The sequence below is a fragment of the Rhinolophus ferrumequinum genome, chromosome 10 (assembly GCF_004115265.2).
Source record: "Rhinolophus ferrumequinum isolate MPI-CBG mRhiFer1 chromosome 10, mRhiFer1_v1.p, whole genome shotgun sequence".
Classification (NCBI taxonomy): Eukaryota; Metazoa; Chordata; class Mammalia; order Chiroptera; family Rhinolophidae; genus Rhinolophus; species Rhinolophus ferrumequinum.
In genome coordinates, this window is record NC_046293.1 from 17456619 (window position 1) to 17474706 (window position 18088).

The 18088-nt window shown below is 42.8% G+C and overlaps 1 protein-coding gene across 1 annotated transcript in view; it reads left to right on the forward strand.

Annotated features, from left to right (window-relative positions):
- Positions 1–3527: 3527 nt before the first annotated feature.
- The window catches only part of GNPTAB (N-acetylglucosamine-1-phosphate transferase subunits alpha and beta), a 61663-nt gene continuing 47102 nt past the window's right edge, over positions 3528–18088 (forward strand). The window contains exon 1 of the mRNA XM_033117604.1: positions 3528–3877. Coding sequence (XP_032973495.1) covers positions 3761–3877 — 117 coding nt within the window. The 5' untranslated portion in view covers positions 3528–3760. The remainder of the gene's footprint in view (positions 3878–18088) is intronic.

The window sequence follows — 18088 nt, forward strand, 5'->3', positions numbered from 1 at the left end:
GCATCTTGGGACTAAGGGAATCCGTTTCTGTAAACTTCATAGTTCACTAGAGCCTAAGGTATTAGCTCCCCAATTTTTCCTATCATCAGTAATTATTCCATTTTGGAAATACATCTAAACTATGTGTTGTATGCCTGTTCTTCCTCTGGCGTACCCCATGTAGAGAATCAGCACTGTCATCCACTTAGCTGTCCATGTTAAAATTTTGAGTCATGATTGACATGCTTTTCCTACCACATGTGATCAGTCACCAAGTTCTGGTAGTTCAGTTGACTAAATGCACCTAGGTTCTCTCCCTTGACATCGTCCTGACCCTCCTCCAAGCCACCCTCACCTCTTGCCTGGATTCTCCAGTAGCCTTCCACATAGAGTGCCAGAGTTAGCAAATAAAAATACAAAATGTCCAGTTAAATTTGAATTTCAGATAAATAACAGTTTTTAGTGTAAGTCGCAAAGATCGAATGGGATAAACTTATACTAAAGATAAAGTATTTGAAATTCAAATTTAACTAGGTGTTCTGAATTTTATGTGGCAAGTGTATTCCTACCCGTCTCTCTTCAACTCCTGGGGTCCCCTCCAATACATTTTCCACACCACAGTTATGATGATTCTTAAAATTCCTATCTGATCATGTCAAAAAACTTTTTGGTTTCTATTAAAATTCTTCATTATCTTTAGGATGAAGTCCTTTTTTCTTAATATAGCCTTCAAGGCCCTGCTAACCTCTCTAGCTCCATCTTATTGCACTTCCAGCCCCTCTTGCCTTAGATCAGAGCCTTCAACATGCCAGCCCTGCCTAGAATACACATCCCTTCCCACCCCCACCCCTCCATCTTTAGTCTGGGCTTCAGCATCACTTACTCCAGGAAGACTTCCCTGATCTCCCAAGCTGGATTAGTTCCCTTCACAGTACTAACTCAATAGTTGTCCCTCTAGAGTGTAAATTCTAGGAAGGCAGGAACTGTATCTTTCTAGGTCATCCCTCTAGGTATCTAGGTCACTACTAGGTATCCTCAGTGCCTGGTAAAATGCCCAGCACAGAGTGTTCCTTGATAAATGATAAATAAACACTAAGTATCACTTGAATTTTTCTCAAAGATTGGGGTCACTACTCTATGACCCGTTATCCTATTGCCCTGGGAGACACTGGTGCCTCCACTGTATCTCTCCGTTCTTGCCTCTACTCTATTGACCCCAGGACAGCTATGCTTTTTGAACCAGTTTGACTTCTTTAAAAAAAAATTTTTTTTTTCCTTTTCTCACTTTCTCAAGATCATTACAGGCACTTCTTGTTTGGAGAGATGGGAAAGAAAGCTCTATTTTTTTTTTTCCTTTCTTTTCTAATCTGCTATGGACTGAGAAGCCAGATAACAAAGTTTCTCAGAATTATATTTTCAGATTTTGACAGAGGGACTGAGGGGTTCTCCTAAAAGCAAAACTCCTGGGTTTCAGTGGGTTTCTGACAGTCTTTTTCTGTCTTGGTTTTTCTGGCTCTTTTAGGTTGCCATGTAAAAGATTCCCAGATAAATGAGATGCTCCTGTGCATTTTCCCCATTGTTCAGATACTGATAGTTTAAAATAATGTCTACAAATTCCATATTGCTAAATTCATCTTCTTGAAGTGCATATTTAATCAGCTCATTCCCCTGGTGAAAAGCCTCAGGGCTTATAGAACAAAGTCAAATGCTGTATTCTTCTCTTGACTTTTCCAACACTTAAAATGTCCCAGGACTTAAGTGCTTTCATGAATTATTTTATTTAACTTTCCTACTATCTCTGTATGGTAGCTACCCAGATGTATCATATTATACCCACGTTTATTTTACTCAAGTTCAACTGAATGGCTCAGGAGGGAGAGAGAGAGTGAGCTAGAATCAGTTCTCCAGAAGAAAGGTCTTCTACAGTACAGATATCCTTGAGGCTCTCTAGTTGGAGCATGAAGAGATAGTAAAAAAAAAAAAAAATTAAGGGTAAATTACACTACCACAAAGCATACTTTCTTAGAAACATAGATCCTAGGGTAGGGCCAGGACTAGGGGAGCCAGGCACTTGCCTTGGGTGCAAAATTTAAGGAAAAAACCAAATCTCACTAAATAAGACAAATAATATTTTAGTGCAATATTTAAAAAGATCAAAATTAATGTGAAATAGCCACAAAGAACAAAGTATCAACATTTTAAACAAAGACAGAATCTGACCTTGCATTTGCAGGGCTCACCACCCCCTAATCCCAGCCTTGTTGTAGAGCCTAAGTATTAGGTTCAAATAACAATTCTGTCATTCACTGGTTATGTGGTATTAGACAGTTATTTAACCACTTTGAACCTCAGTTTCTTCATCTATAGAATGGGGATAATCATGCTATCTACCTCATAAGATTGTGAGGATTAGATGAGTCCCGGCCACAGCAGATCTTAAGTAAATGCTGGACATCATTATTGTGGCAACAAGCTTCTTAACAGAGTCCTGAGTCCTATTGAAAGGCAGATGGTTTTATATCTATTACTATGCTTGAAAAGACCTTGGAGCTGTTTAAGTGTCTTGTACAACTGTCATAATTTTTGTCATGTGTGTATAATAACATGTATATCAGCTTCTCCTAAAAGAATTGATTGGAAAGTATAAATATTTTACCTTGGATTGGAACAAAGGTAGTTATCCCTTTTTCAAGTCTGTTAATTTCATCTGACCATCCGGTTGAGTACATACATATTTTGAGTGTATCCTGAAATTGGTTCTGAAGATAACTCAAAAAATGCTATAAATGATGGCAACACTGGGTAAGTGTATTGTTTCCCTGACTAGATTCAAGATAAAAATCATATTAACTCGGGTATATTCGGCACGAGTTACAAAACAAAACAAAAAACAAGAAAAATTCTCCCAAATAAGCGGTGCCGACGGTAGGCCCTCCTAGAAATCACCTGATGCTAAAGTGGAAATAACTGAGCACCTCTGCGTAGTCCGCTCCCCCCACCCCCGTACATCGCACGATTTCTGTAACATTTTTGCACTCGCAGTTTAGGTGCTTATCTTCCCAACTAGACTCTCTGGGAACAGTGGCCAACTCTAGCTCATTTCTGAAAACCAGACACCAAGCATTATGCCAGGCACTGGACACTAAATATTTAATTAATAAATGAATGAATGAATTTTGGTTTTGGCACATTTAGCCCAAAAGTTTCCTCCTCCAAGCAATGCGGTTAGAGAGACAGAGGGGAAATGAGCTCCATACAGCATTTCCTCTCAACCTTGTGAAAAACCATAATTTCCCAATGATTGTAAATTAAGAAAGGGGATTGTGCACGAAAGTATTCGTGGCATTATAGCGTCATCTGTGGCACAGAGACCTTGGCAGGGACCGGCCCACCGTTTTTCGAGGTCCCCAGCCCAGACCTGAGAGCCGCCGCGCACGCGCACACCGGGAGGGAGCTCGCCTGCCCTCCACCCCTCCGTCCTCCAGGTGGCGCTGGTGGCCCCGCCGCCGCCGCCTCTCCCCTGGCCAGACCCGGGCGGCGCCGGCCCCCTCGCGGGCGGCGGGTCCGCCTCCGCTGCGCGGAGGGCGTGGGCTCCCGGCTCCCGGAAGCGGTGGCCGCGGCGCGGAGGCCAGTGGCCGTCGGTCTCCGGAGCGGCAATGTGCGGCTGCCGGAGGCTGTGACCTGAACGCGGCGGCCCGATCGTGGCCGCTGAATGGCGGCTCGTTGAGGCGGCGGCTCTGGCTCTGGCTCCTCCGGGCGTGGCGTGGCGGCGGCCGGGGTGATGCTGCTCAAGCTCCTGCAGAGACAGACCTATACCTGCCTGTCCCACAGGTATGGGCTCTACGTCTGTTTCGTGGGCGTCGTTGTCACCATCGTCTCTGCCTTCCAGTTCGGAGAGGTGAGTAGCGGCGCGGGAGCTCCGGCCTTGAACCCGGGCGATCCCGCGGCGCCCCGCCCCTGCCCTCGCGGAGCCCCGGGGCACCCCGAGCCCTGGCGCGCTGGGCTCTTGCTTCCCCATCCTCCCTGCCGCTCCGGGGACAAGTCCCAGAGCCTGTCCTTTCCCCGGAGGTGCGGAGAACTCCGATCTCCTCCCCAGGCTCAGGTTTCAGCATCTGGGGTTGAGATCTCTCGTCCTCCCGACGGTTTGTGGGGGTAGGCGCTGATTCCCATTCCCTCCAGGTGTTTTCTTCAGGGTCCCCAAGTCATTTGACTGTATCCCCCAGGAATTATCCTTCACGAAGCCCCCGCCCAGGACCCAGAGTTGGTGTCTTTTCCCATTCTTAAATTCTCATTCCTTGCCCTTCCTACACAGTTTTCCTCCGCTGGTGTCACCTTCCTAATCTTTTCACCTTTGACACAGGCACTTTATCTTCTTAATCTAGTTTCTTCCTTGGTCTCACAACTTTGTCCAAGGGGAGTGTGTTTCTTTGCCTGTAATTTGCGTTGGGGAGTGGGTGCTGCCCCCAGATTTAAAGGACTTACTTGTGCGAGGGGACTTTTTGCATTTTTGCTCTGTCATTTGGAACAGCTGTACACCTTCAGTTCGGCTTACGGGCAGATGTGCACACACTGTTGTGAGAGATCTCTTGGTAGCTCCAAAAGGTAGCGCCAAACCCTTTTCCCTACCTGGAGATCTCCTGAGGTTAGGGCCCCTTCACGTGACCAGGACACCGTCATGATCTTGGACTCCAGCACCGGGACCTCTTGGGAGCCAGCACAAGCCGTTGGGTTACAGGATAGGCTAATAATTTAGACTCCAGATCACACACGCCCGGCCTTTCTTGATCTGCTCTTAGTTAATGTGCGATGAAGTAGTTCTGTCAGACTGTAAATTCCTGAGAGGGTCCAACCAGAGGTTTGGGAGGTGGAAGCACTGGGTTTAATAGATTTTGCACCCCTCTGGATATACACTTTAAACATGTTATTGAATGAAACAACCCTTTGGTTTAGGGTGGATAGTTATTTAATTATTGACCCTCTGATACCGTATTCTTTATCATAAGCAAGTGTGCAGTGACAGTGAGTGGGTCAGAACTGGGGGAGTACACGTATGTGATTTTAGAGTACACCACTTTTTAAAAGAAGTGTCTGTAGCAGCTGGGAGAAGAGTTGTATTTTCAAGTCAGAAATCTGACTCCTTGTGTATACGTATGACATATATATATATATATATATATGGTTGCAAAAGGTTTTAAGATTAACAGAGTGGTTTTTAGAAATGCCACAGTATACATTTGCTTGAAGTCTGTACCCATGCTGGATTGTAAGCTCCATAAGGAAGGGTACTGTCTGTTTAACTACTGTAACTCTGTCCCAGGCAATAATACTGTGCCAAGTACTGCCACAGCATGCAGTCTAAATATTTGTTCAATGAATGAATGTATGATATGGCATGATTTCCAGGCACTTTTAGTAGTGCTTGATCTAGGGGCTGATAAAAATAAATTTAATAAGTAAGGGTGAGAAAGTTCCTGGGACTTGTAAGTGTGGAATATGTAACTAATATACCACCTGCTGTTCTATCTTTGTTTTGTGTGTTGCAACTTAATATAGTGAATGTGTCTATGCATACTTAAGTCTTATTACTGATAGATATTTTTTTTTGGCCATGAGTAATTTAAATTAGCTGTTTATTAACAACCCTGCAGTGTGAAGGTGACTTAAAGGAATCAGTTATTAGAGTTTTTCATTTTATATATTCAACATCTGGTCATTTATTTACTAAAAGAAAGACCTTTTTTATTTTTCAATTACAGTTGACATTCAATATTATTTTATATTAGTTTCAGGTGTATAGTATAGTGGTTAGACATTTATATAATTTACGAAGTGATTTCCCGCGGTGAGTCTAGTACCCACCTTGCAATACTCATAGTTATTGTAATATTATTGACTGTATTCCCAATGCTGTACTTTACATCCCCGTGACTATTTTGTAACTACCAGTATGTACTTTTTAATCCGTCCACCTTTTTCACCCCATCCCCCAACCCCTCCCATGTGGCAACCATCAGTTTTGTTCTCTGTATCTGTGAGTCTGTTTCTGTTTTGTTTGTTTATTTATTTTGTTGTTTAGACTCTAAGTGAGATCATGTGGTAGTTGTCTTTCTCTGACTTGTTTCACTTAGCATAATACTCTTTCGGTCCATCCAGGTTGCCGCAAAGAAAAACATTTGTCAGTCTTGAAATGGCGACAGATCTTAAAGTTTGGAACAGACAAAAGAAATGAGAGGCAAAGAATGTTAATAGGTGGCATGGGAGGTGGAGACACTGGCTCAATACCACGAATATATTGCCTGTAGTTAATTTCTACAGCACAGTGGAAAGAAAAGCTGCCGGATTAGGCAGATCCGGGTTTCAATGCTGATGTCCGTATTCATGATCATGATAATAGCCAGTGCACGTGCTTACCACTCTCTTAACGGCTTTATTTACATTAACTCATTTAATCCTCACATCACCTCTGTGTGGTGGGTACTGTTGTTATACCCATCTTACAGGTGAGGAAACTGAGGCATTTGCACACGTTAGTCCATCCAGTTCATGGCACAGCTGGGCTTTCAACCAAGGTAGTATATGGTCCCATGGCTGTACTTTTAAGCACATCTCTTTATGGTCTGTCAAACAGCCCACGTTGTCCCTTGTATGATCTTGGAAAGGGTACTTAACCTCTTTGAACCTCCGCTTCCTCATCTTTAAAATGGAGACAAGAATACCTTCCATGCAGGTTTGATAGTGAGGACTAAAAAAGACCTGTACATAAAGTAACACACACAGTTCCTGGCCTGTAAGAGACTCTCATAAAATGGTAGTAACTGCTGCTGCTATTATTATCATCAATAACTGTTTTATGTCTTTAATCCTTATTTTGAAATAAACTTTTGAAATAGAATGCTCTCATCATACAGTGGATATTACCAAGTTGTTAATAACTTATCTAATTGTAATGGATAAAAGGACTGTTATTTATCATTATTAACTGTGAATTCATTAATATCTTTCTTCCCCCGCTCTTAGAATAAGTGATCTTGGTTCCTACTTTTTGATAAATCCTTTGTACACTCATCCAAGTTTTGAGACAGAAAAGGGGAATTGAGGAAGGGATGTATTTTAAAAATACATTTTAAAAAATTTGCCTTTCGGGGTGGCTGGTTAGCTCAGTTGGTTAGAGCACGGTCCTCTTAACAATGTTGCCGGTTCAGTCCCCACATGGGCCACTGTGAGCTGCAACCTCCACAACTAGATTGAAACAACTACTTGACTTGGAGCTGATGGGTCCTGGAAAAACACATTTAAATAAATAAAAGTTTAAGAAAAAAAAGGAAGTATTTGCAAATATCCATACAAACATTACTTAAAAAAAAAATTTTCCCCTTAAGTTTAATACTGGTTCTCCAGTGTTTTCTGGAGAACCCTTGCCAACTCTGATCAAAAAAAGCAGAGCTGGATCCATACCCACAGGGAGGGCCGTCAGGGTGGGGGGTCTAATATCCACTGAAGTCCATTACCTTGGGGTGAGAATTTGTCTGTAAACTACGCAGTTGCCTTGGGCAAATCGTGTGGCCTCTGGGAGTCTAGTTCTCTCATCTACAAGTGAGGGCACTAGATTGACTGTGCTCTTAAGATCCTTTTTATCTCAGAAAGTCCTGATGTAAATATTCGTCCTCAGTTGTTGATATTGATACTTTAAAACATAGCTTTTGAAGTGAAAATTTCAGGGCCATCATTCTTTGGTTGAATTCTTTATATACATTATTTTTATACAAATCTACAATCTCTCATCTGAAACTTTTGGAACTACTGCATTACCTAAAAACATCAGAATCTTTTACAGTGGAACATATGCCTGTTCACACTCAGTGAGGAAAATAAAGACTATAAATAACTTCAAGTCAGTTTAGACTAAGTTTTGCCACCAGATAAGTTCAGGTCAGGTCAAATTTTGCTGCCAAATAGACACAGAAAGATCTTCACAGTTCTTCACAGCCTTTTGGATTTCAGAATTGTGAATAGAGGGTTTTAAATCACTGTTGATTAGATTGAAAACTGGGTCCAGTCACGTTATGTTCAGCCTCGGTGACCAGTTAGTTTCTCGTACTGGCCCAATTTCAAGAAAGAAACTAGTTACCATGTTTGTACTTGAGTAGTTCAGTCATTGAACAGAAATATTTTGAGTGTGTTCTTGGCCAAAGGCAACAAATAGGTGAAGTCGAAAGAGACCTGGCCTGAGAGTTGGGAGGCAGCCTCTGCCCTGGTTCCGGCGCCAGTAATGCCCAGTGGTTCCCAAACTGTGTCAGTCCAGCGCCTCCTGGGTCGGGGCAGCCGCTCTGACCTGTTTGGTGTACATTTCTTTTCGGGGTGGAGAAAGGTTTCATTGTTAAAAATAATGTTTTAAAACTTCTAGATTTCTAAGACCCCCGTTTTAGCTGTAATGTTGTATGAATATACATTTATTAGGTATTTAACATGAGAAAGCATGAACTATATAATGGAGTTTGAGCTACAGAGAAAATGCCGATGGCCTCATAGCCCTTTTTAAATGGTCTCTTTTGGGGGTGGGATTGGGAGAGATGTACAGCCCAGCTAACTGTCAAAGCAGTGACCTTGTCTTATTCCCTGCTGTATTCGTAGCGCCCAAAATGAATGAATGAATTGGGATGATTTTAATGATATCCCTTCAGATTCATTTCCAGTATAGGTAAGTTTTCTGTTTTGATGCAGACCATCTGTAGCTAACCTTTTCTTTCTCAGACATGATTCGTCTGATTATACTCTGTGTGGTAGAAGGTGGTATCTGGGATACAGAGAATTATGGCTCATCCCTGACCGTCTTTGTCTAGTTGAGATGAGGCCGTGATATACACATGAAGAACAATAAAAGGGAGTAGGCAACTGAATGACTGAGTAGGTACCCACTAATCACTTAGAAAATCAGAGGAAGGGAAGAAAATTATGGATTGAAGCATCCTAGACGAAGCTGAGACTTTTAGAAGGAGGCAGGAGCCTTTTCTTTTTGAATCATTAGTGGTTTAAAACTGCTGCTGGTATTAGCAGCACTAGGTTGAGACAGAATTCCAACTCAGACCTGGCTTCATAAAAGAGAAAAGGTAGTTTTTTGACTTGTGTAGTTGAAAAATATAGGGTGAAACTTCTGGCAGGCTTGGGTCGAGGTGCTCAAATGATGTCATCAGAAGTCTCATTTTAGTCCCTGTTCTTCCCCACGGTTGGTTTAGTTCTCAGGCAGGCTCTGTCTACATGGGAGCAAAGATTGCTGCCAGCAACTTCAGCTTCTGGTCTACCATTTAGTAAGTCAGGCAAAGAGAGCTTCTCTGCCTCCTGCTGCCAGCTAGACCCAGAGTGGCCCGCCCAGCCAGGTCACGAGTGCCCTTGCTATCCACCACCTGGATCTTCCCCAGAGCAGAGGGGGGGGGGGGGAGAGTGAGCGGGGCCTCAGCTGAGCCACGTGATCCAAGAGGGGGTTCCCTGGAGGGAAATCACAAGGCTGTTATCAAAGAAGGGCCAGAGCAACAGATGTCCTAGACACTGGCTTGAGCCAAAACCTGTTTCCTGTCCTTGGCCTTCACATTGACAGTGTGACTGCGATAGCCGTTAGCCCTTTACTTTGTTCTAGAAGATGTAAAAGTGGGTTGTTTCCGTTTTTAATATCTTACAAATTTCGGTATCTGTGAAACTTGTCTTCGTGGGTGGGTGTATTAATACGGAGTTCTGTTAAACACAGCTCAAGTGTGCCCTCATAAATCTTTCAATAACGATTCAACATATATCTTTAATGTGGTAATTTGATAGCTGTATTTGGTTTGACTCACTATGAGGTCTTACTTTGTTGATCTTGTTAATGAACTTTAGCACGTAAGAGAAAAATCTTCACCTGACCTTTTGGCAGCACCTGGTACTCCACGCATTTGGAAATTCTCACTCCTTTCTTTACGAGGACCACCCTCCCTGTTCTCCTTGCCCACTCACTGTTCCTTCTGTCTTCAATGCTGGGATTCCCCAGGCTTTGCTCCTGGGCCATCTATCCTCATGCGGGATGTCAGGTTTCAGACCCAGGGCCAGACATCTGTGATTCTCCGATCTCCAGCTGCCTCGCCAACAAGCCTCTGTAGTGAGCGACAGATTAACAAGAGAAAAGCATACATGTTTATTTAATCTAAGCTTTACATGACGTAGGAGACTTCATAAGGAAATGGTAAACCTCACTTTTTAATGCTAGGTTTGATGAAGATTGGAGAGTCGTGATAGGATATAAAAGGATATGAGCTAAATATAGAAAGCTGGGGAAACGCCGTCCTGTTCCTTCAGAATTCCTATCAGCGTCCCTCTGTCTTCGGAGAGAAGGACACTCCTTTCCTCTAGGTGCAGAGAAGGCACCTCTAATAAAAAGTCTTAAGAGCTGCTTCAGGGGACGGTCAGAAAATTCTTCCTGCAACTGCTGTCTCTCAATTCCTTCAGCTTGGAATATTCCTGATGCCAAGGTAGCCTGATTGGGGGTAGCACGCCCTTCTTGTCAGCGCAGAATGGAGGGGTGCAGGCTGGTTCCAGCATGGCAGCCACCTCACCCTGGTCCTCAGAGCAGGTAGCCAACCAGCCTTTCCTGTTCCTCAGGTGTGAGACAGATGTGGCGTCCACCCAACTGCATGGACCTGTAGTGGGCTCTCTCGGTCATGCCATTGAGTCCTTTTCCTGGGCTTGAGGTGATGGGAAAAGAGATTCCACCCCCCTCCCCTTTAGATGTGGTGGAGCATGATTTCCAGAATGCCAGCAACTTCCAAACACCGAGTTTTCAACCACCTCCTCAGGAAACTTTGCATGTTCTTGGTTCAACACTTCTCATGGAACTGTGGTATCTGGCATTGTGGAGCCTTAGAAGAAGCCTTTCTTTGTACCATGCACAGCTTCTCAATGCAGGTACCAGTTAATTGAGCTTGCCCAGGAGATGAAACTCATTTGCCATTTCTGTACTCAGCATCCTGAGCACAAAGATGGTATCCTTCTTATCTTGGAATCCCTGTGCCACAGCTGAGCGCCGCGAGCGCCGCCGGCATCATCCATTCACTTAGTCCAGTTTTTGTCTGAGCACGGTTGGAGGCCCGTGGGCCTAGAGCAGTGAGCAGAGCCGGCAGGTTCCTGCAGACACATTCAGACATTAAATGCTACTTAAGTAACAATTGTGAGAAATGCTACAAAGAAGAGGGTGTTGTGGGAGAGACCTGCAGTGAGGACCCAACTCGTGGGGTGGCTGGGTCAGGAGAAGCTTTCTTTATACTGTTTGAGCACAACTTTGAAGGGTCAGAATTGCCCCCGAGAAGCACTTGGCAATGTTTGGACACATTTTGGGTTGTCGTGACTGGGGGTGGGGTGGGCTTGGTGCTACTGGCATTTATTGGGTGGGGACCAGAGATTCTGCTAAATATCCTGCAATGCACAGGACAGCCCCCACAGCAAAGATTATCCAGCCCAAAATGTTAGTAGTGCTCAGGCCTTGGAAACTGTGTGAAGGGCTTGAAGTTGGGGTATATGTGAGAAGGTGAACAGAGGCCCATGTGCTTGGAGGGTGGGGAGCAAGAGGAAGTGTGGACCTAGAGGAGATTGGTGCGTTGGTTGGGCCCTGCTCCCGGCACTTGGTAGAATAGGTGTTCAGGATTTGAGTGTTTGTCCTGAGAACAATGGGAATACCATCCAAGGTTAGTACCTTATTTCCCCAAAAATAAGACCTAGCCGGACAATCAGCTCTAATGCGTCTTTTGGAGCAAAAATTAATAGAAAACCCGGTTTTATATTATATAAGACCCAGTCTTCTAGTAAAATAAGACCGGGTCTTCTATTAATTTTTGCTCCAAAAGGCGCAGTAGAGCTGATTGTCTGGTCTTACTCTAGGGGAAACACGGTATGTACTGGCATCTGGGGGCTGGAGGCCAGGGCTGCTGCTGGACGTCCTGGGATGCACAGGGCAGCCTCCACAACAAAGAGTTATCAGGCCTTAGATGTTAATAGTGCCGACGTTGAGAAACACTGAAGGAGAGGAAGCAGGAATAGCTGCAGGACAGAGTGGGAGACTTGGACTAGGCTGGTGGAAGGGCGTATTAAGAGAAGTGGACAGATTTCAGACCTTTAGAAGGTAAGACCACCTGGTCTTTTCGTTCCATTATGTGCCCGACATTCTTGGGATACAAAAAAGGAGCAAGATAGACAAGTTTGTTTGCTTTCCCAGACCCTAACTATAGGTGCTCAATGAATATTTGTTGAATAAATACTTATAAAAATTTATTTATTTTTGCTCACTGATTGAGATTGAGTCTAGAGAGGAAAGGTGGTTTAAATGAAACACCTAAGGTATAGAAGGCACCTTGTGCAGTGCCTGGGGCAAGGTGTGTAGTAAGTGCTAATTAAATGCCAGGTGTCCTATCCCAGGACTGTTCTGTCCTTGGCCACAGTGATGCTCATGGAGACGGCAGCAGGACACCTACCTTCTGGGCGGATGCAGGTCATGCTGAAGAGTATGTTCATCCTTCCTTAGAGCAGAAAAGTTTACAATGATTACTTTACCTGAGTGTGCTTGGTTATGGTTGATGTGAAAGCAGAGGGAGCAAGTGCATTTTTAATTTAATAGCGCTGGCAACTTATAATACCATATGTTATTCTAGTTCTTTCTAAAAGGTAACAAACAAGTGTAGCTGTAATAGGTTATAAATATTCTTGATATATCTTTTGAAGTTCTTACTGTCCTTTAGATTGATTGTTCCAGTCTTGTGATCCACACGCAGTATCTTTAGCAGGTGATGAGTCAGCCTCTGTGTGATTCATATGGTACTCAATTAAGCAGGAAAAACAAATGATTTTTTAAAATGTTACAGACTAAGTCACACTTGTGCAGGAAGAGCCAAAAGCATTCTACGATCAGACTGAAAACCATATTGCCCACTTTAAAATTGCTTCCTAAAATTGTTTGTTTTAGGTTCTCGTTTTGTCTTTCCACATTGATAATACCTTTCCCCCCTTTTTACCTCATTTCATTAACTTTATTTCTGTCTCTGATTAATTCCAAATTGGACAAAGTTTCTTTATCAAAATTTCAGAAGGTATTCATTTGGTAGAAAAATGCAGAGATGTTTGCTCTGGGCCAGCTATTCTGCTTTCTAGAGACAGAAAGATGGTTCAGTTTCTTTCTGCTCTTACGGAATTCACTCTCCAGACAGGGAGATGGCCAAGCAAATAGATAAATGTACAATGCACTGTGAAAAATTAAGTTGAAGACATAGGCATGGGTATTGGGCAAAGTTTCTCCTACATCTGAGCTTGATCTTGAAGGAGATGGCTGAGGGAAGAAAGGCCCTCCCCCCACCTTTTTTAAAGTGAAGGATGCCATAGGTGTACTGGTAGGTGTGGGAAGCACTGTCACCTTCTAGGAACAAAAGTAGTTCTCAAGGGCCACCACCTTCCAGGATTGAAGCTGGAGAGGCAGGCAGTGGCCAGTTTACGACTTGACTTGTCTTACGACTTGTCCAAAGAAATTTGGATTCATCCTGAAGAAAATGGGGATCATTCAAATGATTTGAAGCAAGAAAATGATGAGTCAGGTCTGTGTTTAGAGGTGAATTGCAGGTGGACGAGAGTGGTAGCAGGTGGCTGTCAGGCATAGTAGGAGTCGTGAAAATGCCACATTGAGTGATGCTTCAGGATAAGCGGACTTTCAGTATTGATTTTTATAATTGTACAAAGGCCTGAAAAAAAGGTGTCTTTGCTTTTGGAAACTGGCGTTATATATTGCTGATTTATTGCTTGACTTTGGGCAAGTCTTTTTATTTATCCGCAGTGTGATGGAATTAGGAGGTGAGGCGGTTCGGAGGTGATTAGGTCACGAGGGTGTGGCCTTCATGAGTGGGATCAGTGCCCTTACAAAAGAGACTCCAGAGCACTCCCTCGCCCCTGCCACCTAGTGAAGCGGCACAGCTGGAAGGCAGCTGTCTATAAACATGGAAGCCGGCTCTCACCAGGTACCAAGTCTGCTGGCACTTTGTTGTCTTAGTCTTCCCAGCCGCCAGAACTGTGAGAAATAAATTTCTGTTGTTTATAAGCTACCCAGGAAATAGTATTTTGTCACAGCAGCCTGAAAGGACTAAGACAGGAAAACAAAATGAGCATGCTTAATCAAATGTGATTAGAAAATACTTCTGATGAGTACATTTGACTTCCTGATTGGTATCAAAGGTGGAGGAGGGTTAGTGAAAAGACAAAGCTTAGCATATCCCTAAGATACATATATTGGTCTCTCTCTTAGTGCTTTTAAATGCAAAATTAATTTTGTGTTCAGAAACTGTGAAGAACCTTTATAATCTAGAGATATTATAAACTCCTGATGGTTATCAATGTGTGAAAAGCTCTGTCAGTGTTACTTAGAGTTCCTACTGCTTGCGGTTAGAGAGCCCCAACCTCTTAAGTTTTACGGGGTAGCGTGTCCCATTTCTTTACTTGGAAAATTGAGGAAGGGACGTGTGCTTTTTACAGAGAGAGTTTTACATCCTTATGTACCTCGGCTTGCTGTTGTCTCTTTATAATTCTAGCCCTTTAGCCTTCACCTTGACTGTCCGAGAATGGATCCAAGCGCAGAAAGTTCTAGAGGAAAACCGTGGAGTGATAAGCTATTCCAAGATGTTTGCCTTGTGAAACTAGTATTCATTCATTCTAGAATGTTCTTGGATTTTGTGCCAAGCACAGTGCATTTCCATGGATCTGGAATAAAAATAAAAAAGAGGTAAAGTTCCTGGCTTTGAGTTGCTCACAGAGGTGGAGACACGTATTTAAACAATTAATCCTGCAGCATTGTAAATCCTGTCTTTAAGAGACATGTGAATGGCTTGCATGTAGGTATTGTTGTACAGCCACGTATGACTTTCACATCTCATTTATTTATCAAAACAGTCTTGTGAAATAGTTGGTAAAAATATCCTCATTCTACAAAAGAAGAAATTGAGAATAGAGAAGTGCCCTAGATTTTATTGTTGATAAGTGCCAGATTTAAACTCCTGTCTTCTGACTGTACGTCTTTTGGTCTTTGCACCATATACCTGTTCTCTTCTTAATAATTACCTTCCTCCTTTCCTTAATTCTGGAATTCCTCTGATACAAAGGATTATGGGGTTTTCATCTCATTCACTATTATTCTGCCACAGGCATGAATTGATCATGTCTGGGATCATACAACTCTACAATAAAAGTGTATACCGGTTTTATAACTTTAAAAAGTTTATCATCTGAAAATTTTAGCATTTGTGTACACAAAGCAGTTAAAGGACTGTTAGACCTACAAATACTGAGGAAAAAGACAAATTTATTATGTGATTGTGGTCATTTATAAACATGCTGGGGAAACATTTTGGAGTCGTTGAATTAAGGATGATAAACATACCAGCTTCAGAACCAGTGGAATGACCACGTTCCTAAATGTGTATTTGACAAAGCTAGGTCTGTGTAAGTAAGTGACAGAGGAGGCCTCCTGATGAAGCCGAGAGAGCCTGGGCGAAGCTAAACAGGAACATGGGCTCCGGAGTTGGGTTGATTCAAATCTCAACCCTGTCATGCACTGCCATGTGGCCTGGAGCTTCTCTTTGGAAAATGAGCCATTTTTCTACCTCTCTCACAGTTGGCCCCTTGTTACGAGGATTCAATGGGGAAGGAGTGTTTGGCATGATGTGTATACCTACCCCTTCTCCTCTACAAACAACACATTAAAACTGACTTTGGCTGCCATTTTGTAAAAACTGACCAACAAATGATCTTAAATACCTTACATGCCATGATTACTGAAATGGAATCTTAAAAGTGATAAACATTTTTAACTAGTACAATAAACTACCTTCAGATGATTTTTACAATTCCTTATTAATAAAACATTTTTTATGAGGTATTTCAGAGCTCATGTAATATTTTAATAAATAGTATTTCAGTTCACTGTGTCCTAAATTTTACGGACAACCTTCCCTTAGTAGCAGGGAAAAGTAAATACTCTGAGGAGAATAGTGTAGATAGGAGGTTTGTGGGGGGGGCGGGGGGGGAGAATAGCTCAAGATGGCAAGTAGGAAGTTTTTGTAGGCCGACATTGTATCTGTAAAACTTATGTCAGTTTTCCATATTGCTCCATAAAAAAGTTGCATTACTACCAATGTAATGTTTTCAATGTCTTGCCATTATAAAAACGATGGTTCAGGAGAATATGCTTTACCAGTGACTTCTGGTATTCTCAGCATGCTTTTTATACATCTTACTCACCTACGTCATGTAAGAATCACTCTCCTGCTACAGCAGCACAACAAAATGACAAGATAGATTTTGTACTTAAGTTCATAGGGGAGGAAATTGAGGCCTGAACATTTGTGACTTACCCAGCGTTACACAGCTACTGGTAGGAGAACTGGGAGGTTCTTCTAGGAGGTGTCCCAAATCCAGTCTTTTCTTATGTCACCCCTGCCGTAACCAGCTGTTTGTTAAGATTATGGTACACGGTGAAATGTATTGGGTATGAGTTGATGATAAATAGAATTTTAAGTAGTTCTTCACCTTGAAGCAATTTATAACTTGATTGGTCTGACAAGATGCTAACATGAGGTGAAAGGTAAATATAACAATAAAAAAGCTAAGTGGGGGCGGATGGGTGACTTGGTTGGAGCGGGCTCTCAACCACAAGGTTGCCGGTTCGACTCCTCGACTCCCACAAGGGATGGTGGGCTCCACCATCCCTCGACTAAGATTGAACAGGGCACCTTGAGCTGAGCTGCTGCTGAGCTCCCGGATGGCCCAGTTGGTTGGAGCACGTCCTCTCAACCACAAGGTCACGTCCTCTCAACCACAAGGTTGCCAGTTCGACTCCCGCAAGGGATGGTGGGCTGCGCCCCCTGCAACTAACAACAGTAACTGAACCTGGAGCTGAGCCGCACCCTCCACAACTAAGACTGAAAGGACAATAACTTGACTTGGAAAAATCCCGGAAGTACACACTTTAACAGGGAATAAAGTCCTGTTCCCCTTCCCCAATAAAACCTTTAAAAAGAAAAAAAAAAGAAAAAAAAGCTAAGTGCTGCAAGGCAAGAAATGTTACAAGGCAGTGGGTACTCGATTTCCAAGTTACCAGTAGTGACAGAGATAAAAGTTTCTCAGTTCTGAGAAGGAAGCATTCAGATTGGGCTGAAGAATATGGGGAGGCTTTGTGAAGGAAGAGACTTGATTAAGTGTTTCTCTAACTTCTCCAAGCTCTGGTCTGTTGTTTGTTGCTAATAATGGCTTAAAACAAGATCTAATGAGAAGTTTAAGTTTTTTTTGGTTTCTTTGTTATTTGGAAGGTATTTCTATTTTTATGGCTTACGCCAGAATAAATAATTTGTAATTGTCCATTGAAATTCCTGCTTTTTTCCATCCTGGGTAGTATTAAGAAAATGATCTGACACTAAACCTGAGATGAATTTTATTTGATTTGCAAGCCTCCTTTTTGATTTCTCACGTAGCTTGTTACTCATTCACTTTAAAAAGAGTTTGGCAAGATTTCCATAATAGGGTCTAGTTGGCAATTGATTTAAGCAGAAAAGGGAAGTGGTTATGACGGAAGAGAATCTAGTTTAAATGTTGATGTGGTTAGAACCAGGGCCAAGACCCAGAGGAGGCCGAAGATGGGAAGAGACATGGAGTTGACACGGGGAAGAAAGGGCACCATTTGCACAGCTCTTCGCCTCCTTTAGCCATGCACTTGTAGGACTGGAAGAAGTTTCAAAGATGATTTGGTCAGACCTCTTTCACTGTAATGATGAAGAAACAGCCCAAAGAGACTAAGTAACTTGCTCAAGAGCGCTCATAAAAGTGACAGAGCTGGGATGAAAACCTGCGTCCCCTGAGTCATAGCCCAACTACGTCCCTTGAGAGCTAAGTGTGCAGAATTCTGGACTAGTAGGAACGTACCTAAATGTGTTAGAGAAGGACCTTTGCTATTATTCTTGTTGTTCTTTGTCATACACCAAAGTGATTTGGAGATGGCGAAATTAATTTATCTGATGAAGGAAGACATGTTGTGTCAGCATACAGCATGTCAGCATTTCTCAGCCGT